Here is a 26,242-nt window from a genome sequence, read left to right on the forward strand (position 1 = left end):
TTTTTAAAAAGCCTTCCTAAACATTATGTATGTTACAGTATGCCAAGCTAAAGATGTGTGTGCCAAGTATCAAGTGGGCATAGCATAGGAGTTGGCTTTCCAGAACAACATGGACAAACAGCTAAGGTTTGTGGTGGAAAGTCATTATTAGCCTGGGAAAGGGGGAGCATACAGAACAGCAAAGAACTATTCAGTAAGTATGTCTTTGGGGATAAGAATACTTGCACAGTGAATATATGATAAAATGTTTAAGGATACACATCAACATCTTTCAATATATTCTGCATTAATAAAAATTAAATTTGAGGGGCTGGAGGGAGAAGATGGCTACTGAAAATTTATGCTCCTGTTGACCCTAGAAAAACCGCTACTGCTAAAATGAGAGATTTTAGTAGTCCAAAATACTTTGAAAGAGTGCTTATCATCTTAACCACCCATTGGGCAAAATGTATTTGATACACTGAAAATCTTTTTTCTTCCAGACTGTGTTGACAGCTGAATGCAACAAGAGTCCAATCTAACACAGTAACCTTTTCTTATGTAAACAAAAATGTTCATAGAGATCATTCAGATAATCTAAGCCATCTGAACACAGCAAGTTTACTTTTCCATTGTTGAATACTTTTTGCCCATCCAGTACAGCTTTTTTAAAAAAATAGGGCATTGTCCTTCGTTTTGTACCTAAAAGCACAAATGCTTAAAAGCAGCTTAAACTGTAATAAACCTTAAATAAATGGTTGTTCCTATTTCTAGTCTCCTAACAAAAGCTGCAGACAAAAATCCTAAGTAGTCCTTTTTATTAATTGCTCTTCTCAAGTTCCTTGTGTTTTGAAAGTGGTAACATTCTTGTTCACAGGGATGAAGAGAACTCTACAGTGGTAAGGAGAACTTACAATCACCCTCTGAAAATAAAACATTCGTTTGTCAGCTAGCAGAGAAGCAACAGTGAAAAAAAATCCACAAAAAGTGAGGTTTTGGTTTACATCCCAAGGAGACCACAGCTGTCCCATTTTGATGCTTACTGTTCTCCAACTTACATATCAAATAATCCTCTTCCAAAGTAGTACACTGTGCCCTTTGGTTTCTTCTTTAGGACCAAGACTGTAGCTAGTGAAAGTGTTTAAATACATCCAATGCAGGTGCATCTCTGTGTCGACATAATGCACTGCCAGACAATATTAAATGTAGCTTAAACCAGCTGTATCAGAAATAGATGCCTCTTCCTTCCCAACCTCCCATATCATGAAAAGAAAAAGCTGCTCCTACCTACAGGGTATTTTGGGTAGCAATAATATTAACAACTTTAAACAAAGTTTTACCAAACTGACAACTAGTTTTGTCGAAGAAAAGAAAGGGAATAAGATAAAAAGGAGAGATGTAACAGATTTTTTTTTAGAATGGCTTAGACCAATTATCCAAACAGAAGTGCTGGCTTTATAAGCAGGTATTTGAGTATAAACCGATGTGCTTTGACTATTTTTCAAGTATCCGATATAATTTTTGTATAAAGACTTTGAATACACAAGCTACCAAAGATAGAAGAAAATGGACTTCTCCAAGTTTGGATTTAAGTATTAAAAACTCAAAATATTCTGGAAGTTAGTATTCCACACAGTACTAACAATTTTCCAAATTACTTTTGTACATGTCCCAGCTGACCGTGGACTGAAAACAATCTGCTAAGCAGTATTAAAAGAAAGAGTGTGCAAGAGTTAAAATTGTTTGTAGTCTGGGGAAAAACACCTAAATTAAAAAATAAAAACAAATGAAGTGAAAGCTTTAACTGGTACACACTGTTCACACCTATATTTCAAGTTTGGAAACGCATATTTTCAAGCAGCAATACAAAAAAGTATCCATGAAGAATGCATAATTTCCGAAAAAAATTATGAAAACATCCCTGCTACCGTTACATTTCTAAATACAAAACTGACTACCATATTGTTGCTTCTGTGTAGCAAGAGAAGTTCATTTTCAAAACAGGTAAAATTCAGTCTTTAGGTGTGAATGGTATGAATGAGAGTCCCCTTTTTTAAATTTCTTAGTTGTTTTTAGGATCCTTAAGCATGCAAGCCTTGTAGAGGAGGGCCCAACATGGGGCAGGGTTGGCTTAGGGCATCCAGTTTAGGACAGAGCTGGGAAAGCTTCTGGATCATCAACATCAGGAGCAGAAGCACTTGACTGAAAGAGAAAAAGGACATGTTATTTGGAGGGAGTGAACAGATGGATCACTTTTCATTTGTAGCATTACATTAATAGGACACTGAAATCCAATGAATGCACAGAAAGTGGAAAGCTAAAAATTATACCAAGTTTTTGTGGACATGGGCTAGTCTGGGGTGTAAAGTCTTGTGTAATAGAAGGATTATTCTCCAGAACTACCTGTTTAGCTGAGTTCACCAATACCAATGACGATTTAAACTGTAAAAAAACACCCCTGTATTTCAGATCAGTAGGTGTGACAAAAAAAGGCGATAAAGGCACACAATGGCACATAAAGAAGTCTGGGGGGAAGATCTATGGGTTAAGCAGATTGCAATCCTAATCTGTTTAAAAGCACGGACTTATTTTATTCCTGATTAACTGACAAAATACAAGTATGTGATCCTGCTTTAAGACAACACAGAGCGCTCTTGGCTGACATAAGATGCACAAAAAATGAATGGTGCTGAATGAGAATTTCAACACTATTATTATATTTTGCAAAAAAAAGTGTGTAAGTTAAAGACAAAATTCAAACACCATTTTTTTCAAGCATATATAATAACCCATTAACAAAAAGGACACAAGTAGTTCCATGCACCTCCCTACAAATAATGTTAAAATATTTAGACGAAGTTTTAAATACATCTTAAGAGTTTTATTCTACATACTTCTCTATTAAAATTAGGGAGGGAAGAGGATCTTGCATATGGTCAATGTGTATTTTAATTCTACATGCACATCTCTGTACCGTGTAAATAAAATGCAGAACTGATGCACCCACTTTTAACTGCTATGAGCAGAAACATGTAGCAAAATGAATGTAATGAAATTTGCTATGGGATAAATATGCCGTTGTAAGTGAACCCAACTGCCAAAATCTGATGTTGTATTACTAGCCTACATTTTAAGAGACCAAATTCTTATTTGAGAGGCAGTTAGCAGAGCAGCCACTCTTCACTGGTTATACTGCTTAGTCAAAAATATTCCTTTCATACCTGCTTTAGTTTCTTATGTCAAAAACAAACAGGATTGGTTCAGATATAACAAATCATGGTTATGTGAATAAGCCTAGGATATGGCTCACATGCTTTCTTCCTCATACTTCTCCATGATGTTCAAACATTACGTTTTGCTATGAAAGTGGAAAGTCCATCATTGTCTAAACAGTGGAAATAGTGAAACTATAATTTACTTTGTTACCCAAAAAAGATTATTAACACCAAACTATAAGTGGAAGCAAAAAGTATAAGCTGCTGGCCACAACAGAGGAATTAGAAGGAAAACAAGAAGAGCCCAAGGATCCCCTGTCTGTTCAGAGCACCCTGGTTTCATGACCAGACCCCATCCCATGGAAGATTTCTATTTACACAGCTGTAGAGATGTGCATTCAGATCTACCCTAACCGAAAACATATCAGAAAAATGCCTTATTGGTGGTTATTTCTGGTATATTTTGGCTTCCCAAATGTTATTTGGGCCTTCTTGGGAAAGCAAAACAAAACATCCTGAATCTATTCGGAAATTACTGACACCTGAAAACAGCAGAGAAGCAGCAGATTGCTCCTGCTTCTCAACTGTCTGTCAGTACAGATGGCCAGAAACTCATTCATGAGCCAAATTTCAGCACAAACATGGCCTGGTTCAGAGCCCCCAAACCAATATTCAGGGAAGGTACCTTCCCCAAACATTTCCCAGACTTTTGTCTGGTTCAGCTGTTCGGGCCCTTTAAACCTAACAACAGTGGTGTGGGTCTGCTGCGAGCCCTTTCAGCAGCCAATTTTGCTTTCCTCCACTTGGAAGTAGGAAGAAACAAAACAAACCAGTGAAATGGCAGCCAGCTATTTAAACCTAACAGCAGGCCAGACCCACCTATCAATGGTTAGGTTTAAATGTCTGAGAGCCAATAAACACTTCCTGGGCAATCCCCCCCTTTCGAGTGGGAGAAAGGGGGATCCAAACTGACCGGTTCAAGGCTTGAACCCTGAACTAAATGAGAATTTTAAAATTAGTGGCCATCCCTATTTGTTAGGCTTTTACCACAGCCCCTTTACAGTTTAAAGGAACTGCAGAAGACATCCCAGTTTAAATCAGGCTGCAGGAGAAGCCATCTCAACCAGCAATCTCCCCATGGCATGCAGATCCTAGGGCTGCCTTCTGCAGTGTGGTTTAAATAGGCTACAGGAGAAGCCAACCCAGCCCCAAGATCAGGCTGGCTTTCAAAAAAATAAAGAACAGTATTTTTCTTCTCAAGTCTGTCAGGACCCCCCCCCCCCAAAAAAAAAAAAAAAAATTCAGGACTTGTCAAAAATCCTGGATCCAAATACCATACCAGTGTTGGGATTTGGAAACTTTTTGGGGTCCAACAATTTCTTAATAAAGAAATACTCGTTTAAAAAACTGCATACTCCTACACAAGTCTTATGTAAGTGAAAGTACAAAAAGTACTTCTCGATCTGCTCCCACAACATGAAAGTTATTGTATCCATACTATCTTTTCCTCATGTGCAAGAGGCAGTAAAAGCCATTTTTTTCTGATACAGTTTCAATCATGCAAATTACGTATGCGAAAGATTTTCACTGATAACCCCTGCCCACAGCAGCCTAAAATGGTCCCTGAGGGACCCACAGGAATACTTTGAAGGGGATTGGGGGGAGGAGAAATCAATGAAAATTACCCTGGCCTTTGCACCTATAGATATTCTAGGCAGCAGCCAAGCCACTCTTGTACATTCCATATACATACTGCTATTGTAAAAAGTTACATTGAAGTGCTCTATGTGTTGTCGCAGCCCTTCTGTTAAAAGCAGAACCATGCTGAGTACATTCAGCTTGCTGCTCATGCACATGGGATCCCAACCAATGTCTTTCAACACTTTAAAGACTAACATTTATTATGGCATGAACTTCCTAGAGTAAAGCCTACTTCACTGGATGCATGAAATATGTCATCAAGTTGAGACTGCAAGAGTTTCTCAAACACAGGCACAAAGGAAACAACTGTGAGCAGTGGTGTTAAAAGGCAATGACAAAGCTAGTCTGTAACCAGTGTTCTTTCTAAGCTGGGTTTTTTAGCCTCCAGCTCACACATTTCTGTCTTAGCTCAGGAAGGATGCCCCAGAGCAAACTATTTTATGCACTAGCTCAACTGCTTGCTCACAACCAGCAGCCCACGAAGTAGGGGTTTTTTCCTCATAAAACGCCAAAGCTTAGAGGAAGCATTGTCTGTGACTAATCTATGCAAAGTTTAATATGTGATGAAAGAAGTACAACAAATACTAAAGGTTGAGCATAATTGATTAATATCAGCCAGTAGGTGTTAAAAGCACAGAATGTCTAGGAACCCTCTTCTTCCATAACCATTGTGGTCACTGTGTTTACCTTGCATATATTTATACTTTGCATATAAATATCACAGATTGCACTACATACTCATCACTGATTTGACCATTTTAGAAGTTCTTCCACAGTATGATCGGATACCAGGCCTAACGTGACAGCGTACAGTTTCCTATGTTTTTTAACAAAACACAGTGATCTAGAGGTTTCTACCAGACTTAGGTATGGATATAGAAATCACAAACCTGATTGGGTGTGTGGATCACATCAAACTCCTTAACCAACTGAAAGAAAACACACAAATTTTAACATGGATCTAGAAATTCCTGTTACAAATTTTAAAGGGCCAATAACTTCATTTCCCCTGAAATGAATGTTTTCAAGGATAATTCTGGTAATGAGGACATGCAAAAAAAAAAGTTCATGAACAGAAATAATAAAGTTATACCCTCTGCCCTTGAACAATTCAAAAGAAAAACCATTCCTGTTTGTGACGAAGACAACAGCAGTAGTTCACTGCACGATCTAAAATAACATACTTAAAACAACAGGTGCACATGTCTATCACTATCCATCTCATTTAACTACTAATAAGTTAATTCAAACCTTATTGTTGCTATGTAGGCCAGCCACAAAATCTTTCCCAGCCAGTATCTACAGAAGTAAAGGAACCTCACAAACTAGAATATCTAACCCACAAATAACTGAAATGAAAAGGCATAGTTCAGTTATACAGCAATGTCAGTCACCCTCTTCAAGGGTAAAAAAAACAAACAGCGCCAAGTAGTATTTACACAGTGGGACTTTACAACTGCATCATGATGGTGGCAGTCCCCTGAAACTTCTTGGGGGGGGGGGAGAATCAGCAACATTCTTCTGTTTAACAAGTGATTTGAAGTCCAGCTACGGTTTTGAAAACAGCTAATCTACTTTACTACTACTCGGGCTAAAACCCATCAATATTGTCAAATCTGCTGCTCTAAGTTCCAGGAAACTCTTGTATTCATTTTAACTAACATCAGTAAATGTTTCATATCATTTGAATGAAGAAAATAGGTTACCCACCTTGTCAGTTCTGCTTCCACGGTTGGCCCTTCCCCCACGCCCACGGCCTCCTCTTCCACCTCTACCACCACGTCCAGGACGACCAAGATCTCCAAAATTGATCTCCAGCTGGGATGTGATATCATTTGCTGGCTTGCGGAAGTGATGATCCATTACAGAGTCTTCAGCATGAGACTAAAATGAATGTCAACAATACATTATCAAGTACCAAAGATATCCATCATACATTATTGTTGTAAGCCGCCCTGAGCCTGCTTGCAGGATAGGGCAGGATATAAATCTAAAAATTAAATTAATCACGCAACTTTAGTTAACTGTACACAAATGACACAGCTTCCAGTTCCCATTCCCAATTACTATGACTAGCAGGAAACCTATGAGCAGAATGCAATACCATATGTATGTATATTTTGTCCCCAGGTAGTTTGGGTTACTCAAGGCAGGCGGGAAAATACAAATACTACTAGTATGTTAAAAACTATGGCCATTAGACAACCAATTTAACTGAACACTGACAATATACCAACATATGGTTAAAATAGTCTACTTTTAGTCATGTATCTATTTTAATACTCAAGTTCTCCAACAAAGTAATACAAAAGCAGCAGAAGCCTGTGCAAAATTTGTAGACAGCTGGAGCAAGGGATACCCAACAGTGGCTTCCATGTTCTTCCTCTTGTACAGCAGTCCCCAACCCCCGGGCTGCCAGCCTCACTGCTCCCCCCCCCCAATGGCGCTCTGCAGCCTTGCCGCCCCACCCTCCCTCTGTTTTTATTTAAGTTAAGCTGGGGAAAGTGCCTTCCGGGCTCTTTAAAAGCTCACCTCCCCCTGCCCCCCTCCGATCACCTGATACGCAGGGGAAACCACGGCAGCAGCAAGAGCGACTGCTGAACAAGCAATGCTGTCCTTGCCTCTGGAGGCAAGGGCAGTGCCGCTTGTTCAGCGGGTCACTCACCGCTGCTGCCGTGTGTGTGAGAGAGAGAGCTTTTAAAGAGCCCGAAAGGTGCTTTCCCAGCTTAACATCATAAAAACGGAGGAAGGAGGCGACGCGTGGGAGAGGGGGGCACGGCAATGAGGCTGTGCGGGGGGGGGGGGGCAAATTCAGTTCCCCCACCCTGCCGGCCCTGAGGCCGCGGTGGGCGGGCCTGCCGGTCCCTGGTGCCAAAAAGGTTGGGGACCACTGCTCTAGTACATCTGAGCCTATTCCTCCTCCCTACTTTACGCATGTCCTCAGACATTTAACAGTTCTTAACAGTTAACATTTCTTGGACATTTTACACAGTGTTTTGCTCAATAATCCTATGGCTGGCCAGACCTCAAGTAATCAGAAAAGGTTGCTGCATCTTAACATTCAGCTGACAAATAACACCAACATCCTTCTTGAAGGTGCTGCAACCTGGACTGCCTTGTTCTTTTCAGGCTTCCACCCTAACCAGACCAGCATTTTCCTCACTCGTCCTAATTACATTTGAGACATGCAGATTTCTGTATGCAAACCAGAAATTAATTCAAACATACAAAGTAGGCATGAAAAGAAAAACATTCACAAAACCATGTAGACCATCAAAACACTAACTAAAAAACACATCAAGGGTACAAGAGCCAATAAATTTGTTTGTTTTTGTAAATGATTAATTACTACTTGTATGACTTAACCCAACTGTTCTATTCAAAGAATAGTATTACGCGTCAGAATTTGTTTCTTTGATGCATGTACACATCACATCACATTATAAAGATCTGTTCTTTGCTATGAGATCAGAGCAAACTGTACATCAAAATAAGGTCTCTAAGTAAATTATCCAGCAAACTTGAGAGAGATTGCCAAACCCCAAACACTACAGTTTAAGCTGTTGAGGAAAAATACTTAGGGTTGGACACACCTACTAATCATTGATACACTATCACAGTATCATGAAGTTACTTCACAGCACTGCATGGACAAATATTTTGCACTAGAGTGTCATTAAACTACAAATGAGTAAAAGAACAGGGAAATGGACCATACAGCCACATACACATAACCTGAAACAAATACGAAGTTTCTTTCTGGAAAATATGGAGCACCAGTAATGTAATTAAGTAGCCGTTATATGTAGGCAGTCAACGTGATGTGAAAGAGATCCTAATGTTATTTTCCTTTGTTGTAAAAAGTCCTATACAAGGTATATTACAAAGAAATATATGACTTTGATACGTCAGAACAGGACCACATGATTGGCAATAACCACAATAACTGCCCAATAGGGGAGGGTGGGATATAAATTAACAAAAATTTTAAAAAAATGGTGATAAACAATTCAATAAGCAGTCCTGTATCTTCTATTTGAAGTGCCTATTATCAATGGCTCTTTTAGAAGGCACCTCTCAAGTTGAGCTTGTTTAGAATTCACAGTGCTCCTCAACCACTATGTATATATAAAGGGTCAGTACCTCATTGGATTCCAGCTGACTCCCCTGCATCTCTGTCATCCCCTTTGTCTGATGAGTTGTATGTCCGACAAGCAAGGGATAAAAACAAAATGAAGTAATGAGACTTTTCAGATACAAAAAAGCAACAGTTAGGTGATTCCGGATACATGCTAGTAAACATACGGACAAAGCAAGGGCGATCAAAAGAAAGCAAAATAGGATGTTGTGAAACTAAAGAGATTTACAATCTACATCTTTAAAAAAGTGAACCCTGATGAGTGCTAAATCGGATTAGCTGCGTGAGCCACAGCTGAAGTAAAAATACAATCTTTTGCCTGAAGTCTTAAGGGGTGAACTTTACTAATATGGGTAGCTAGTGGTGGTCTGTTTGGGTACTAGCTCTGCATAGACAGAGCATATTACCTTTAACTCCATGGAGCAATAGACTAGAACCTATAACACAGGGGTGTCAAATATATGGCCTTCGAGCCAGAACTAGCCCACCAAGGGCTTTAATTCAGCCCACCAGGAGGAGGAGCACCAGGTATGGATTAATTAGCTTCATGGGAGCAATTTCAGAGAGAGACTCAGGCACGTGCCCCTCCCCACTCTTTTGGCATTAGTTGGAGTGAGCCTGCCTGCCTGATTGTCCCTCTTCCATCTGCTCTCAGAAGTTCCTCTTTTTGCCCCCTCTTGCTGGCTGGCTGCATGCGGCTGGAGGTGCTGAGCATGCTGGTACTTGTGCTTTTCAGCAATTTCCAAACACCACACCGCCTACCTCTTTGGATCTTTGTCAGTGCACCAGGCTGCCAGAGCCCTGGCTGGAAGGGAAGGCAGATATTTGTTTCAGAGAGGTCATGCATGCATGCAAACTGTTGGAATTGGGGTTGTTTTATTTTGGCTGCAGTGTGTTTCTAATGTATTGAGGATGCAAATCCTAAAGACACTTTTCCTAGGAATAATCCCCATTTAATAACATTGTATTTACTTATAAGTAGACCTTATGATGACTCCATGAATCTCTCATTGAGGTATTGACGCAAGCAGTACAAAGGAAACTTTACTTTTTGATGGTTTTCATTTGTTACTTAGTTTAAAATGCTCACGCAGTAGCTTGAAAATTTAGTATCGCAAAGAATAGAATGAAAAATCAAACATGCCTCTGTTAAGAGCAAGCAGAATATAAAAATTAGCTACTCCAGTCACAGCAGGCCACAAAAGCTGCTTGGGTTGGGATGGTGGGAGCGAATAGGCTCAGAGCCACATGACTCTTTCCATGGTGGTGGGGAGCCAGCAAGAGAGAGAGACGTCTCCTTCCCACCCACCCAGGAATGCACCTTTTAACCTCATCCCTGCTGCCTTCCTCCTGTGTTATCATTAACCGGCTCCTTGGGAAACTTTTCCAAGGGAGACTCACGCGTCCTCCTCCTCTTTCAGCATCAGTTGCCTGCCTAGTTGCCCTTCTTCTGTGTGCTCTGGGAAAGTGCCTCTTTTTGCCTCTTCTTGTGGGTGAAGATGCTGAGCATGCTGGTGCCTGTGCTTTCACACATACGCACACAAACACTCCAACCGCTTCCAATCTTCATCAGGTTTTCGCATGCTTGTATTTTTGCACATTTGTATTGGCCCTAGGTTTGAGTGTCAGTGGGGCTGTGAGAGTCCCAGCTGGAAGGGAAGACAGCTTGTTTCAGAGAAGCTGTTTGGGTTTTTGTAACTGGGATTCATTGTTTTATGTTGGTTGCATTGTGTGTGTCTGTCCCCTAAAGCCATGCTGTTTGCTCAGGGACTGGAATGACAGGTCACAGAGTGGAATGACAGCCCCTGAGAGTAGCAGAAGGATTCTGGGACTGGAATGACAGCTCCCAGGGTGGAATGGCAGCTCCTGAGAATCAACTCAGTGCTCTGGGACTGAAATGACAGGGAAAATAATGGAATGACATCCTCTGGGATAAGTAGAACTGTTCTGGGACTGGCATAGCCCCCATAATGGAATGTGAGCTCCTGGGAACAGAATCTGTGCTCTATGACTGGAATGGTGCCTCTGCTTTCTAGCTCTTTGCATTTTTGACAGTGCACTGGCTGCCAGAGCCCTGGCTAGAAGGGAAGGCAGGGATTTGTTTCAGAGGTTGTGCGGGCTTGCAAAATTCACAATGCCTAGTAATTTCAGGTTTTTTCCTGGTGGCCTGGCCTGACAAAGTCCCATTTATGTCAGATTCAGCCCTCATAACAAATGAGTTTGACACACCTACTGTAACATTTTTCATTTTAAATAAAAATTAAATAATTAAACATAAAACCAAATTCCCTAACACACTTCTCACAATCAAATTCAGGGGCAGGCAAGGAAACCTCAAGAGTTTTATAGAAACACTCAAACAAGTAACACCATTCTCTAGTAAGAAGTGATGAGGCTCCCCTTCCCAGTCTCATCCACTCCCGTCGTCTCCTCTTTGAAATCCTAAACATTTAAAAAAGTCTACTAAGCTTCACTCTTTGGTCCCATGTGTTTCTCCAGACACGTTTACAAGCCCTTTTCTGCTACAGTAAGGGCTAGAAACACATGTTTTTAAAAGAAGATTCTGAATACACTTTTTGAACTATATTCAGCTTTCATATGCTACTTATGGAAGGCATATACAAATAAAGATGCTTTACTTACTTCAAGGTGAAAACAAAACAAGTTAAACAATTCAGAGTATCACAGCATTCTCTTACCTCCTCACTCTTTGACTTATGGAGAACAAAACCTTTTTTCCATTGTCCATCAGCTCCTTCATTTGGTTTGCGGATATTGAATTCAACTTTTGCACGATCCTTATTTTGAATAGCTTTCCATTCATCCAAAGTCATTTCTTTTGGACCTTCTTCCTTGACTTCATCTACTTCATTCTCTCTGAAAGTTTAAAAGTGGTAATAGTTTGTTTCACTTCGTCTGCAGTAAGCAATACATTCAGGATAGTGGTCTAAATGTTGAAAATTGCTTGATGTGAGTTAAAACTGAGGGCCACTTGAATACAGTGCAGCATGCTGGAATTTCTTAAAACAAAATGGTTTATTTAAACAGACAAATCTCTAATTCAGGCAGTCTAATTCAGTAAATAAATGTTTTCTCTTACATTATTTTCCCAGTTTAACTAGATTAAGATTGGCAGTTCCCCATTCACAGGCATTATCAATGCTCTCCCCCCCCTCCACCTCATGAAATGGCATGTTTGAGGTCAAGAAAGCTCTCACACTTCTATCACTACCCAAAACGTGCAAAACAGTAATGGTCAGGAGGTCATTATTAAACTGGGATTAGAATTGTAGAATTGCTGCATTGTTGTAATAACTTGTAATACACTGTGTATCATTTACAGAGTTAAAAAGGGTTAACGGTAGTTCCGTTTCCAACTTGGGGTGACATCTTATCATTGCCTTTCCCAATCATCTACATTTTTCTCCCAGCAAGCTGGGCACTCCTTTTTTCGACCTCAGAAGGATGGAAGGCTGAGTCAACCTCGAGCTGCCTATCTGAACCTAGCTTCCACCAAGATTGAACTCAGGTTGTGAGCAGAGCTTGGAAAGCAGTACTGCTTTAAATGATTTAAGGAAAGTGGACTATAGAAATCAGTGGTGTACTTACCTGTAACTGTTATTCGGTCGGGGCGGTCCGGGGAGAGAGATCCAGCTGCCGGCCCTTGACGGGGTGCCACTGATACCGGTCCCCAAGGTCAAGAGCTTAGGCGTGCTCCTTGAGTCCTCCCTTACAATGGAGGCTCAGGTGGCAGCCACTGTTAGAGCTGCCTTTTTCCATCTTCGGCAAGCGCAGCAGCTGGCCCCTTACCTGGAGCGCAACGACTTAGCGACGGTAACCCATGCTACGGTCACCTCAAGAATAGATCACTGTAATGCTCTCTACATGGGGCTACCCCTGACGCTAACCCGGAGACTACAACTAGTGCAGAACGCTGCGGCACGGCTGTTAATGGGGCTACCACGACGGGAGCACATTCAGCCGGTGCTGAGAGAGCTGCACTGGTTGCCTGTTGTGTTCCGAGTTCGCTTCAAGGTGTTGGTATTAACCTTTAAAGCCCTTTATGGTCAGGGACCTGCCTATCTACGGGACCGCCTTTCCCCATATATCCCCCAGAGAGCACTGCGATCAGGGACAAAAAATCTGTTGTCTGCCCCTGGCCCAAAAGAAGCCAAGTTATGCATAACGAGATCCAGGGCTTTTTTGGTGGCAGCACCAGAACTTTGGAACACCCTCCCAGAAGCTGTAAGGGCCCTGCGGGATTTGTCGGCGTTCCGCAGGGCCTGTAAGACCGAACTGTTTAAACAGGCTTTTGTGGTTGATTGAAAATGGGCTGCCACCGGACATCCCACAGAATGCTGGCGAGCATAGGCAGAAGTCAATACCGCCTAGATTGGACTGAGACAGCGCTAATAGTTTTAAATTGATAAGTAAATTATGGTTATATATGTTTTATTGAATTGATTGTTTTTATGATGTTGTGAGCCGCCCTGAGTCCGCTTGCGGAGAGGGCGGGATATAAATGTAAAGTAATAAATAATAAATAAATAAATTCATTGAGGCAGCTTCTGTGTAGGCACGCACTGGGAATGCGCTTGCAGAGGCCAGCCACCAGAGGCTCTCTTATAGCTATTCTGGTATGTTTTTAACACTGCAAGGAGTTCTCTTCCCCTGTAGAGTTTATTAGAGGCTAGCTTCCAATCTGCCACATGCTCTGCAGGGAGAACTTTCCCTCACTCCTCCTGAGTTCCATCAAGCGCCATGAATGTAATTACATCATATAAACTCACAGTAGGATAGAAAAGAGGGGATATGTGCACCTGCACAGAAGACAACTAGAACAGTTACAAGTAAGTGCAACACTGTTTTCATCTTCAGCCTTCTGTGCAGTCCCACACTGGAAGACTACAGAGCTCTTTACCTTGGAAGGTGGGGTGAATTTCAATGGAATAAGGAGTGCACAGCTCTGCCAATTGCTGAATCTTTTCTCCCATTCACTTCCACCAAATAGTGCTTAATGAAGGCATCTGATGATGACCACACTGCTGCAGAGCAGATGTCCTCCAAGAGTGCCTCTCCAAAACTCTGCTGACACTGCCTGCTCCCTAAGCTCCAGGGGACATGGTAGATTGGCTTATGCCCCAACCAAACAACCAATTCATCTGGAAATGGTCCGCACTGAGGCTGGCCACCCCCTTGAGCTACTGGAGTAGCAGACAAAAAGACACAGGGACTTCCTGAAACTGTTTGTTCTGTCTAGGTAAAACAATAAAGACCTTTTTACATCTAAGGATTGTAGTGTTTGCTCACCTCTGAGGTAGGAAATAGAAAAAAAAATACTGGAAGGACCATGTCCTGAGCAAGATAGAAATTAAGAGACCACTTTTGGTAAAAAATGTAAACTTGGTCTCAAAACTACATGACTAGCCTGGGAATTAATAACTGCAGCTGCCAATTCTCCAACTTTTCTGAATGGTGCGATTGCCACCAAAAATACAACCCTGAAAGACAACAGTTGCAAGCTACAGGAATGTAGTGGTTCAAATGGGGTTAACATGAGTTGGGAGAGACCAATAGATGAGGATCACTGTGGCACTACAGATGGCCATAGAGGAAACAAATTAAACAACCCCTTCAAAAAACTCTTGGACACTGGGGGAGAAAACATCTTTCTGTCCTGGATCAGAGTATGACAGACAGATATAGCAGCTAAACATACCTTAAGGGAAGAAACCACCAGACCATATTCTTTGACAACAGATATTCAAATATTAATGCAATAGGGCAATTTTCTGTATGACCTTCTTGTGCCCTGGCCCAGCTAGAAAAACAGACCCATTTACGCCGTAAGACTTCCTAGTAGAGAGCCTACAGGCATTAAGAAGGACATTGGCTACATGGTCCAAGAACCCAAACTGGGCCTGCTCATCTTGTGGTGGACCACAGGACTCCTGTGAAGTAAATCTGCAGCTAAAGGAAGGAGTATGTAGATTTCCTTGGATAATGCTAGTACCTGGAACCACACTTGTCTGAGCCAAAAATGAGTGATCAGGATAAATCATATATGTTCCTCTGGCAGGAAAGCATAAAAGGCATAAAATACTGTGCCTATCCAGCAAATGCATACCCCAGAAACAGTGCCTATCCAGCAAATGCATACCCCAGAAATGCATACCCCAGAAACAGATTATTAAAGTTGTGAGCTACCTGCATAAATTATTGTGCTCTGGAGCCATTTTTCCTGTGCTAAGACATAAAATGTGTGAGCTGGAGAATAAAATTCTGGGCTAGCTCACACTAACTCAGCTTAGAGGGAACAGTAGTGCATATGGGGTTGTCACCTTGGTAGAAGTCATCAGCCCTAACAACTTCTGAAAAAATAAGACTGATTAAAATCTATTGTTAGATAAGCTCCTAATCAATGCCTTAATATGTAAAGTTCCATCTCAGATACTGTGACATCCAGAAGATCCCCCATAAAGGAAACATTTGGAGGTTAGAGGTGTGATTTTCTATTAATTACCAAGCCCAATTCCTGGCAAGTTTGTATAACGAGGGACACATCTGTAACACAGGTTCCCCATGGGAAGGTTCCATCACAAGCCAGTCATCCATATATGGGCAAACAGAACACCCTTTAGACCTTAGGTGTGCTACTACAACAGCAACACATTTAGAAAATACTTGTGGTGCAGTGGCTAACCCAAACAGAAGGGTCATGTACTGGTAGGCAGCCATGCTAACTGGTTTCTGCCAAAGAGCCCGGAGACATTGGCAATACCCACCAGAATCTGGAAAGTGATTATACCTGGTGACTCAGCATAGAGCCTGCCTAAAATCTTGTCTCAAGGCCTCGAGTTGCTGGAGTACACCTCTAATGATATAGCCATTCACATAATTTGCTCTGCTTAAAGCTTCAAATCTTCATTAGGTGACACTGGATCAGGGTCCCCTACAGTGTCATCAAGAGACAGGTCTGACCAGAAGAAGAATCAATCCTCAAAGCCTGCTTTTCCTCAGAATCCAAATATCCCATAAGGGTGTGAGGAGAAACTGCAGGAGGGTACCAAACTGGCAGACCCCACAGCGTCACGATTCCATGAAAAAGGGTGCTTTTTGTGACTGCCACTTCCTCCATCTTGAGGTCTAGGAGATGGAAAATAAGGGTAACCTTGCCAAGAAGCTAGGGAAGATAGTTCCACTGAATGGATAGCTACTGGAACCTGGTTCCAATGATGCAACTTGGCCAGTTTCTAATTCCGCTTCAGAAAATGAATGAGCCAGAAAGACATGGGTAAGGTGTTCATGGGAAAGAGACTCCTTTCTGTTCTGCTGGAACCAATGCTAACTTGACTGGAACCCATGAGTCACTCAATTCCAGGAGCATCTTGGAACTGGAACGTTTTTCTCCTTATGTTTGGACTTAAATGGGCCTTCTTCGGTGAGGACTCCGACATGCAGCATTCAGATGAACAAGCAGGTGAGTGGACACTCAGATGGCAGATGTGCAAACTGGTCAGTTCTAACTGATTTCAAATGCAATGATTGGCTGTGCTCTGCTGGGGCATATGTTTCTGCTGCTGGGCTACTGGATCAAAGGAGTGCCTTCTTCCATAAACTAGCCTTAAAGCATACTGCTCAATGTGAGCAGGCATTCCAGGGGTAAACTGGAGGCAGATCTTGGACGAGATTGTATTATCAGCCTCACTCAAGCAGAGAAGGTGCTCCTGTGAGTGACTCATTTTTATGCCACACTAGGTACATTTTGAAATAAAGCATTCTGCAACAGATCACCAGCAACAAAAACTCATAGTACTCAGAAGTAGAAGAGAACACATCTTCACAACGCAGTGGCAAAGAAAGGACTTAAGGGAAAGGGGGGCTTCCCCTGTAGAGTACGTGACTGTTAGGTGGAAAAATGGCCTCTGATGAGCTCTGCAGGAGAGGGGCTCCCCTTGGAGTATTAAAAAGATATCAGAATAACTGTAAGCCTTTGGTGGCTGGCCAGCACAAGCACAGTCCCAATATGGAACCGCACAGAAGACTGAAAATGAAGTAATTATTTTAAAGAGTGAATTAAAACCCTGAACTTTGTATAATGAGAGATTGTGATTATGGAAAAGTAGGATTGTGGGTACATTAAAAAAAACCTGTAAAATGTATTCTAATCAGTGATACAAAGTTCAGCAGCTTTAACACTGCAGTTTCACACCTAAACTCAAATTCCACGGGTTTTTTTGAAGCATTAGTTTGCAATCAACTATGGGAACTAGAATACATAGTTCTGATTCAGGACAGGGTGGTGGTGAGAGCAGTAATGAGAACATTTGTAATTAAAAGCCTGCTTCATCTTACTAAAACCACTGAAGCTCAATTTTGAAACTTCAGTTTGATTCTTCGTAGTCTTAGGGCTACTCAACTGACTGTCAATCCTGATTCAAGTGTCACCTTTAAAACTTAATGAATTTGATGCTGAAAGCATCTATGATTACATTTGGTAAGCATTAAGGTTCTAACTTCTCATGAGTAATGAAAAGATGAGTCTGAATGAATCAGTAAGGGAATACTTACTTATTCTCTGAATCAACAGGTGGATGTTCTTCTCCCTCTGGTGTTTCCTCTGTCGCATTTGATTGATCCAACCCACTGCATTAAGATTTTTAACATTTAGCACTCAAACAGAATTTGCTTCCTGAAATTCACTGTAGCATAAAATTTGCTTCATAAAGCTCCCAGTTTCTCCAACAGCAGTTATTCAAGAAAATATGCCCCCAAAATATATCACCGATAAAAATAGGTAAGGCAAAGCTTGAATAAAAATTTAGCTGAAAAATTCAGCCACCAGAACAATGCAACAAATTGGTGCTATTTGTAGTGATGTTATAAATTATTTTCAATTTCTGCAACACTGAAAACATGTTACTAGCACCAAATATCAAGCATACAAAGGCATGTACTATTTTTTTAAAACCCTACATTGAAGTTATACTATATTTCTCACCTACATAAAAAGGCACCAAGAACATAAATGGGTTTAGATACAGCAGGAAACTCACAGAAGTAGTTAGCAAAGTGGATCTTCCTCTGCTTACCAGTCTGTCAGAGACTGGTTCTGAGACACAGAGCAGATTGTTGGGTAAATCAGTACTTACAAATGTTTTCCAGTGGATCCAACCCATTAGTTTGATTTCAAATGTGCATACATTTTGTATAAATCACCTTCTGACACTTAAGGGAAAGAGCAAAAATGTGTGGCACGCTAAAACTGACCCCACCCCTGAACTCTGGCCTTGCTCATAAGTTCATATATGTAGATCCAATTTAATATGGCTTTAAACTAGGTTTTTGTCTCACAACCATCTTGGACATTCTAGCTGAACTACATCAAGAAACTTAGAGAGTATGACCTTACTAGTCTCTGAAAACCACATTTAAAACAGCAAAATTTCTTACGTTAGCTCATCTTTGACTGTTCCCCAATTGTGTGATCCGCTTCCACCACGCTTGTCCTCATGCTTTAGGCCACTGAAATGTGAATGTGAAAGAGAACTAACAAAACTGAGTTAACATAATAGTGTCAGGATACAGAATTTCAAAGGTAAATTTGCAAAGTATTGCAGAGAAGCAATGTATTTCCAAGGGCAAAAGTGTCAAGTCTAAGACTTACGATCTGTCGCTTCCACTATGCCGATCGAATTCACGTTTGCCTCTAGAGTCAAAGCCATCTCCTCTGCCCATGCCACGTCCTCTGCCACCACGACCACCTCTTCCACCTGGACCACCACGGCCACGCATTGGGCGATCAATAATGGGTCTATTGTAAACCAAAGTGAAACTTCCAAGTTTATTTTATACTCCCTTATGAAAAAACAGGTTATAAAAGTATTGTTATCTAGTGGTGACAATGAGTTTTTTTAACCTCCTGTTCTCCAAATTAAATTTGGAAATTACAGTGACTACTCAAGAGCTAACAGCACTGCGCTCAAAAGAAGGCTTAACTCATGAAGTATCAACTTGGTGGACAAAGATGTTTGTAAAAATACATAAGAAACAGTAAGATGCTGGTTAATTAAATGCCTCTATTAAATCCATTAATAGCATTCGGTTACATCGAGTTTGCTAAAACCACCATTCAGTTTTTTAAAAACTTATATTATTCTTACTTATCAACAGAAAATTCTCCTCCATCACCCTTCTCTTCAGCAGGTTTGTCAAATCGCCGCTCACGAGGAGGCCTTCTCTCTTGCCTCCTCTCAATAGGTTTGCCTTCTCCCTGAGGCTGCTGCTGATCAGGCCTTCTGCCAATCCGTCTTATCCCTGAAATAGTAGGCAGTCTTCATCAGTAAATGTTTTACCTACTTTCACAGAAGCAACAGCTCTTTCACACATAGTACCTTATAGACAACTCATGGATGATAGTTTTTTATACAGTTGGTAGTAGGATAATAAAACTGCCCTGTTCAATAAAATACAGTCTTTGTTTCGTGCATTTTTTTTTCTATGTCCCATTATAATCTCTGGTCATTTTTGCACATTTCAAGCTGTTTTCTGGAATCACCATAGGTAAGCCCTTTAAAACATGCACTGCTAAAACAGACATGTATACAGTAAAAATGTAAGCTTTGCTGTGACTGCTTATGCCTACTGGACAGTGCTTCTCTCTGCACCCCCAACTATGCACCTAAACCTTGGAACAGCTTTCTGAAGGGTTCATTTTAGAAATGGAAGAAGGATGGATGCATTTTCATGTGGACACACAGATCATCCTTCAAAAAGCCTTCAAAGCATCTTCCCACTTACAAGCCATACTACACCATTCAAGAACTTGCTCTTTGTTAAATGACTTAAATTAACTAGATCAGGAGATGGAGATACATGCTCAACAATGTTATCACTCTATTTTGTGCAATATTAGCAAAAGCAGCTTCTGTTAGGAAGAAAGGAAATATGCCCCTGACACTGTTTTGCACATACCAAGCTACTGATGCTGGATAAAGGCTCATATTATGGTAATGGCTACAAGGAAGCATTCCCACTGCTTTTGAAAAACTGTTTGTGCAGGCCTATGGGATACCACATTCATGTGCCTCTCCCCTCAACTCTGTAAGGCTCAGCAAGATTTCTGTAACAGAAAAACAGCAACCCCAAATAGTATTCCACAGTATTTGTCAGGGCACTGCTGCAGTGATGCTAATGATGTTCTACAGATGCTTGGCCATACTGGCTGCATTCAGCAGCCTAAGCTGGTACAAATCTGCTCTGCCAGTGAAACAGAGCAACTGACCAATTAGACTCCATGCTTCAGGTCAAACACAAAAAGAGAGCAAACTTCTGTTTTAGAAATTGATTTCCTTTCTCTCCTAAGTACAAACAGCTTCACAAGATGCATGCAAATCCTAAAGGTTACATTTTCACTTCACAAAAGAGGCTCATCCTTCAGACAAAAGAAATTTAATAGTGAAATATTTGATACAGAAAGTTCTTGTGTCAAGGCATAATTTGTTCAAATGATGTCTGCAGCCTCAGGTGAGAAAGAAGAGTAATCTTCCTCTTCCCATGCTCTTTCCAGCATATATCAAGGAGCAACAGGTAAATCCTTGGCAGTCCACCTCCTCTCTGCTCCTTATGAAGCTCATACTGGGGCCACCCACACTCTCTTTCCAACTTGTGAAATGCTACAAGTGCCCCATGTCCTACAGGAACATAGGAAAGCATTCCAAATCACAGGCTGGAGCAGAACCCTCTCTTCCAGTTGAGTTGGCACATTCTCCCAAAGCCAACAGACATGCTGGAATATGCACCAGCAACCACTTTCTTCTTTGCTGCTCCACAACGGCTAATCCTGGCTCCTCATCAAGGTCAGATAATTTTACCCACTTCTGCCATCTCTAACTATTGTATTCTCTGACCCTATAATGTATTTGAAGAAACTCTAATGCAACAGGTCTTCTAATTGCTTCAGAGTACCCCAAAATGCAATGTGACATTAGATATTGAATTTTACCCTGTAGGAATGGCAAGGTTGCTGGCTATCACTAAAAACTGACCAGGTTGTGGACAGCAACTACTGACAACCAAAGTATGAGGACCCCTGGAATTATAAGCGGTCTAAATTACGCAAGTAACTGCACTTTAAGCAAATCATGAGATTTTAAAGAAACATTTATATAATTCAATATAAAGTGAACTGAATGAAATTTACCATTACATAAATACAGCTCAGAGTACAAAACAGTGACTAAGTAAAGGTGTAACACTAAATTATATACTATAGATGAGGGGTGGCCAACGGTAGCTCTCCAGATTTTTTTGCCTACAACTCCCATCAGCTCCAGCTGTTGGCCATGCTGGCTGGGGCTGATGGGAGTTGTAGGCAAAAAACATCTTGAGAGCTACCATTGGCCACCTCTGCTATAGATCACACTCACACAAGCATTTTAAAGTACTACTCTAAAAAAGGTAAAGATAGTCCCCTGTGTAAGCACCAGTCATTTCCAACTCTGGGGTGACATCACATCACAACATTTTCACAGCAGACTTTTTTATGGGGTGGTTTGCTAAAGCCAGACAAAAAAGTATTCCAGCAATATATTCAGGAATCAAGGCAACTATGTGGAGCTACTACACACAGAAAACTACTTTTGGCCCTTGCCAACTATCCAACCATTTCCCTGATCCCAAGTATAAGAAACACTTCTTAAGTGCACCATATGTATAGATGCAAGTTAAAAATCTGGGACAAACTTTATCCTTGAATATGTGTCAAGTCGTTCGGTTTTGAGGGGAGGAAGTTATTACTCATATCAACTTTGTCTTAGAACGTTCACTGATTTCTAATGATGCTTATACACTTATAAATTATCTTCCTGTCTGTTAGAGGCTAACTGATGGGTTAATGAAAATGGACCCTCCATGCCCTTGGTATAGTTAAATGGCCTGTATGAGAGCAATAACTGCACACCTCAACCTTACATCTTATGTGAATGCACGACATACAGACAACAATTTAACAGTTGCTGGATTTTGAGGGTTTTTTCTCCTTTCCTGTTTGGGTTTTTTTTTTGGGGGGGGGGGGATTGATTTTGAAAAAAAATCCTTGAATACAACACAGGTTAATGACTGCAGAATAATGGCCAAAGCTGTGCACATAGCAAGCCATTCTTCTTATAGCTATTAAAGCTCTAGCCCTTATCCAGCAGCAATAGCTCGATCTACAGTAGAAATGAAACTGAGGCCATTTGCTCTAGTGTCATGTAAGTCAACTAAACCATGAAATTCAAATATAATCAGATTGCAAGCAGATTCTAGACTAATTCGCTTGTTTCTTATATGGAAAACTTAAAACGTCAAAAACTCCCCAAACATGAGTGAAGACATAATATACTTTGCATTTCAAGTGCTGTTCCTTGTACTACCCAAAAAGGTGCATTCAACAGGGACACATTCTTTTTTTCTTTTTTTACCACCATCAAGTCACAGCTGATTTAAGGCAACCCAGTGGGGTTTTCAAGGTAAGAGACCTTTAGAGGTGGTTTGACACTGACTGCCTCCACATAATTCTACAGAACTGAAAAAGTACCACTTTCACACAACTCTAGAGTAGCACTGTTCTGAAAGACATTTCCTGCTTATGAAAAGCCATTTGATTAATTTCTTAAAGAACAGTATAACTAGGAGCCTGTTTTGTCTCATTTCCTAGCACGCCATAACTGGGAATTGCTACTGACATTCTCTACAGGTGCCAGAAAGTTTGGAGTGGGTCTTAGGCTACATAAACTCCTGCTCAAGAGCTTAACACAAAACTTGAGTCCCTTCCTGTTTCATCCAGTACCCCCCCCCCCCAAAAAGAGGGGGGGATTCATTTCATTAGTCATTTGTTGTTAAGTGCCTCATGTTGATTCTCAGTAGAAGTACAAAGTTTATTTAGGTGAGGGATAAAGATTAGCTTTTTGTGACTGCACCCCATATTTATTTATACACTGACACTTTTGTTATTCATTTATACCCCACCCTTCTCCCCAATGGAAACCCAATGCAACTTACATCATTCTCTTCTCCACCATTTCATCCTCTTAACAACTCTGAAGCAGGTTAGGCCCAAGGGCACCCAGTGAGCTTCCATGGCACAAGTGGGGATTCAAAACCAGGTCCTCCAGATACTAGTCTGACACTCTTAACCATTACACCACACTATTACAGCTTTTAAAACTGACAGGAACCTGAAGAGTTTAGGATTTGGTTTTGTTGTAGTATTGAGAATATATGCTCATTAAAATATATTAAAAATATATAAATGAAAAATATGTCTGACTCTTAAACTTTCACAGTGGCTCCTAAATCTACAGAAAATTTGTCAATGCTTGCACTGATAGAAAGCCCCAGACAATGGCAAGCCGCTTAAATTACAGCTATATTTCTTACAAAATGTCAGTCACTTTTTCTACCTTGATGGCACAGAGCAATATTAAGCACCAAAACCAGATCAATAGTTTCTGTATGTTGCAAACAGTCACCCAAATGCACTGAATTCAAGCTAAATATTCCTTGCTCAAATAGGACTTAACATAAGGCTTAAAAAGCAACATATATGTTCTATAAGAGTATGTGTTTGCAGTTTTTTCAGGCTCTGATAAACTAAGCATCTGAAAATGTATGAAATCATTTTGTTACATAATTCATAGCTCTTGTGAGGCAGTAGCGGCAACATCAATATCCAGGCCAATTATAACTATTAATAAATCAACTTGTTGGGAACTGTTACAACCAGAACATACTTATAAATTCATACATTCAGCTAGAACATTTAGAATAATACAATTGTAACTATCACTGTCTGCTGTGGCTCCTGTACAAACTGACTGCTCCACTAAACCACACTATGGCCATCAGCTAATTGTCCCACCTTCACTCCCAAATCACTGGCTACTGCTGCCATCCCCCTACTCTTCACAGATATCCAGATAGGGTACTTTTAACTAATGCAGGTAATTAGTCAAAAGCTTACCATATACATGGCTGTTCCCCTCTTTAAGATACTACAAATGGGGGTGGGGTATGAAGTGTTTTCAGTGGACCAACATGGATACTGAGTATGCAAAGTCCAGCATTTATTGAGGACAGCATACATTCTTCTTCTTTAACAGTGTAAATTAAGCAAACAACTAATAATCTTCCCACCAACCATTCATACAGAACTACTTTCAAAAACTATGACATTAGCACTACACCAACTAGTATGTACCAGAAGTGTTTGCTCTTCAGAACTACTTACTGTAGTTTAACACATGAAAATATTCTCATGATCTTGGTAAACTAGTAGAGTTTTGAAATCAGCTGCGAACAGGTGGCAAAAAGTGTACAAATAGATACATATTTAATAAAAATTAAAAAGCATGTACCTAAGAAATGAGATACTAAGAAAAATCTTACTGCATTTGAATTCACTACACAAGTAAGTCTTGAAATAAGCAGGCTAATGACGCTTTGCAAATTCCCATTACCAGTTAGTGATTTTCACTTTGTAACTATTTAAACTAGTATTATTACCCTTGCAATGTAAATCTTTTCTTCCTAATAGGAACAGTGAGCAATGTTTTTACCTTTCTGGTTCAAGTTTTTTTTAAAACCACAATATTTCATTTATTATTTGTTCTGTACAAGTTCCAATCCCCCAAAAATTATAGGAGAAAAACCATTTGAACACATGCTTTATCAATTTTCTTGCATTGCATGTCGATATTTCTTCTACTGCAGCATTAACGCTAAGATAATCGACTTGTTTACTATTCTACTTTTTAAAAAATGAACAGAAATCATGCTGTATGCAGAGAATTCTTAAAACGTGATCTTATGATAAGCATGGAAAATTCATTTCTTTAACATGCATGGGCTGCACTGGTCTCTAACTTAAACGCCCATTAACTGGCAGTTTTCTTTTTCCCACAAGCCCAACAAAGCAATCTAAAGGGATCCATTTTATCTGTAGCCCAGCCCTACTAGGCGGCAGTATATAGTCCAAACACCACGCGGAAAACGCACGTGGCCCAGGTGTAAATTGGCTAAACTTCATTAGCGCCACCATGGTCCTTTTCGGGTTAAAGGCGGCCAACTTTAACTGAGCCATCAAAATAGCTCCGAAGAATCCTTTTACGCACACTAACTCAGAGCCCGCTTGAAGCCTCCAAGTACACTGCCGACTCTCCTTCCAGGACTCTACGGGATGCACCCACAAATGACATTCCTCCACCAAGCGAGGGCCCGTATTCACTATCCATTCCTGCAAGAATCTGGCGTCTCCCACTGTACTTGTTCAATTGCAATGGCCCTCATTTCCCTTCCACCACGAGGCGAAGCGCGTGTACACACGAGCGCTGCCTAACACGAGGCGGCTCACTTACACATGCGGGGCAAAGCAGCCTTCAACTAGGGATTTGGGACGCAACTGGTGATCTGCGAGAAAAGAATGGCAATTCTGCTCCAGTCTCAAAGGCCAAAGGAGCAGAGGCCCTGCGACGCCAACATTATATGGCGTTAAGGCTCCGGCCATTCTTTCTCCCCCAGCGCCCAGCAGAGACCCTGCCCTTGAGAGAGAGCCCTGCTCGCTCACTCACCTTCTTTCCTGAGGGGCGCGGAGCCAGGCTGCCCGCCTCCATCTTCCCTTCGGTCCCCAGCACCACCAGGCCCAGAGGAGACAGCGAAGGGCGGCAGCGGGTTTTTGCGCTCCTTCTGTGACTCCCTGCGCAGCTGCTTAGCCGCGCTGCCGCTCCCGCCAGCGGAGCCAGCCTGGCCTGAGCCGCCGCCTGAGGAGGAGTTAGCTTGGGCCGCCTGCCCACCACCGCCTCCACGACCGCCCTGATGGCCCCCTCCGCCGCCGCCTCCTCCGGCGCTCTCTTTCTTACGGCTCTCGGCCGCTTGGATCACCTCGAAGGGATCGGATTCGTCGTCCAAGAGCTGGTCAAAGCGGTTGGTGACAACGCAACCGAAGCCTTCCTGCAGGTGTCCGGGCATGATGGGCCCCTCTCGGCGGGATCCTCCTCCGATGCTGCCCAGGCCCCAGGCCCACCCCCTGCGCGCTCGCTTGCTGCCCACACAAGATGGCCGGCCCCCAAAGAAACTCGCTTCTCTTCCGGCGAAAGGGACATCCGGGAGACAGCGAGCTAGGCCTCTGGCGCCTGCAATGCATGTCGGGAGCTCGAGGCCGAGCTCTCTA

General features: G+C 41.5%; 1 protein-coding gene across 4 annotated transcripts; it reads right to left on the reverse strand.

Moving 5' to 3' along the window:
* Positions 1–780: 780 nt before the first annotated feature.
* On the reverse strand, positions 781–26,242 carry SERBP1 (SERPINE1 mRNA binding protein 1). 4 transcript variants are annotated; one of them, XM_060231983.1, is made up of 10 exons: positions 25,644–26,242; positions 19,197–19,350; positions 18,701–18,847; positions 18,487–18,558; positions 17,605–17,679; positions 11,733–11,910; positions 9,039–9,086; positions 6,606–6,779; positions 5,786–5,824; positions 781–2,181 (listed from the first exon to the last, which is right to left on the reverse strand). In XM_060231983.1, the coding sequence occupies exons 1-10, from the start codon at positions 26,038–26,040 to the stop codon at positions 2,125–2,127; spliced, it is 1,341 nt and encodes a 446-aa protein (XP_060087966.1). In that variant the 5' UTR covers positions 26,041–26,242; the 3' UTR covers positions 781–2,124. The 4 variants fall into 4 exon arrangements, with proteins under 4 accessions (XP_060087966.1, XP_060087964.1, XP_060087965.1 ...); XM_060231981.1 differs by having other exon boundaries at positions 18,487–18,582; positions 25,644–26,213; XM_060231982.1 differs by having other exon boundaries at positions 18,701–18,868; positions 25,644–26,208.

Source organism: Heteronotia binoei, chromosome 2 (assembly GCF_032191835.1).
Source record: "Heteronotia binoei isolate CCM8104 ecotype False Entrance Well chromosome 2, APGP_CSIRO_Hbin_v1, whole genome shotgun sequence".
NCBI lineage: Eukaryota > Metazoa > Chordata > Lepidosauria > Squamata > Gekkonidae > Heteronotia > Heteronotia binoei.

Bases quoted from the DNA above. Each gene is read 5' to 3' on its own strand.
- SERBP1 (XM_060231980.1), bottom strand. From the start codon at position 26,040: ATGCCCGGACACCTGCAGGAAGGCTTCGGTTGCGTTGTCACCAACCGC. The intron at 18,869-19,196 runs GTAAGAATAATA...TAAACTTGGAAG, and splicing joins GGAGAATTTTCTGTTGATAA to TTTCACTTTGGTTTACAATA. The intron at 5,825-6,605 runs GTGGGTAACCTA...GTTTTCTTTCAG, and splicing joins GTGGAAGCAGAACTGACAAG to TTGGTTAAGGAGTTTGATGT.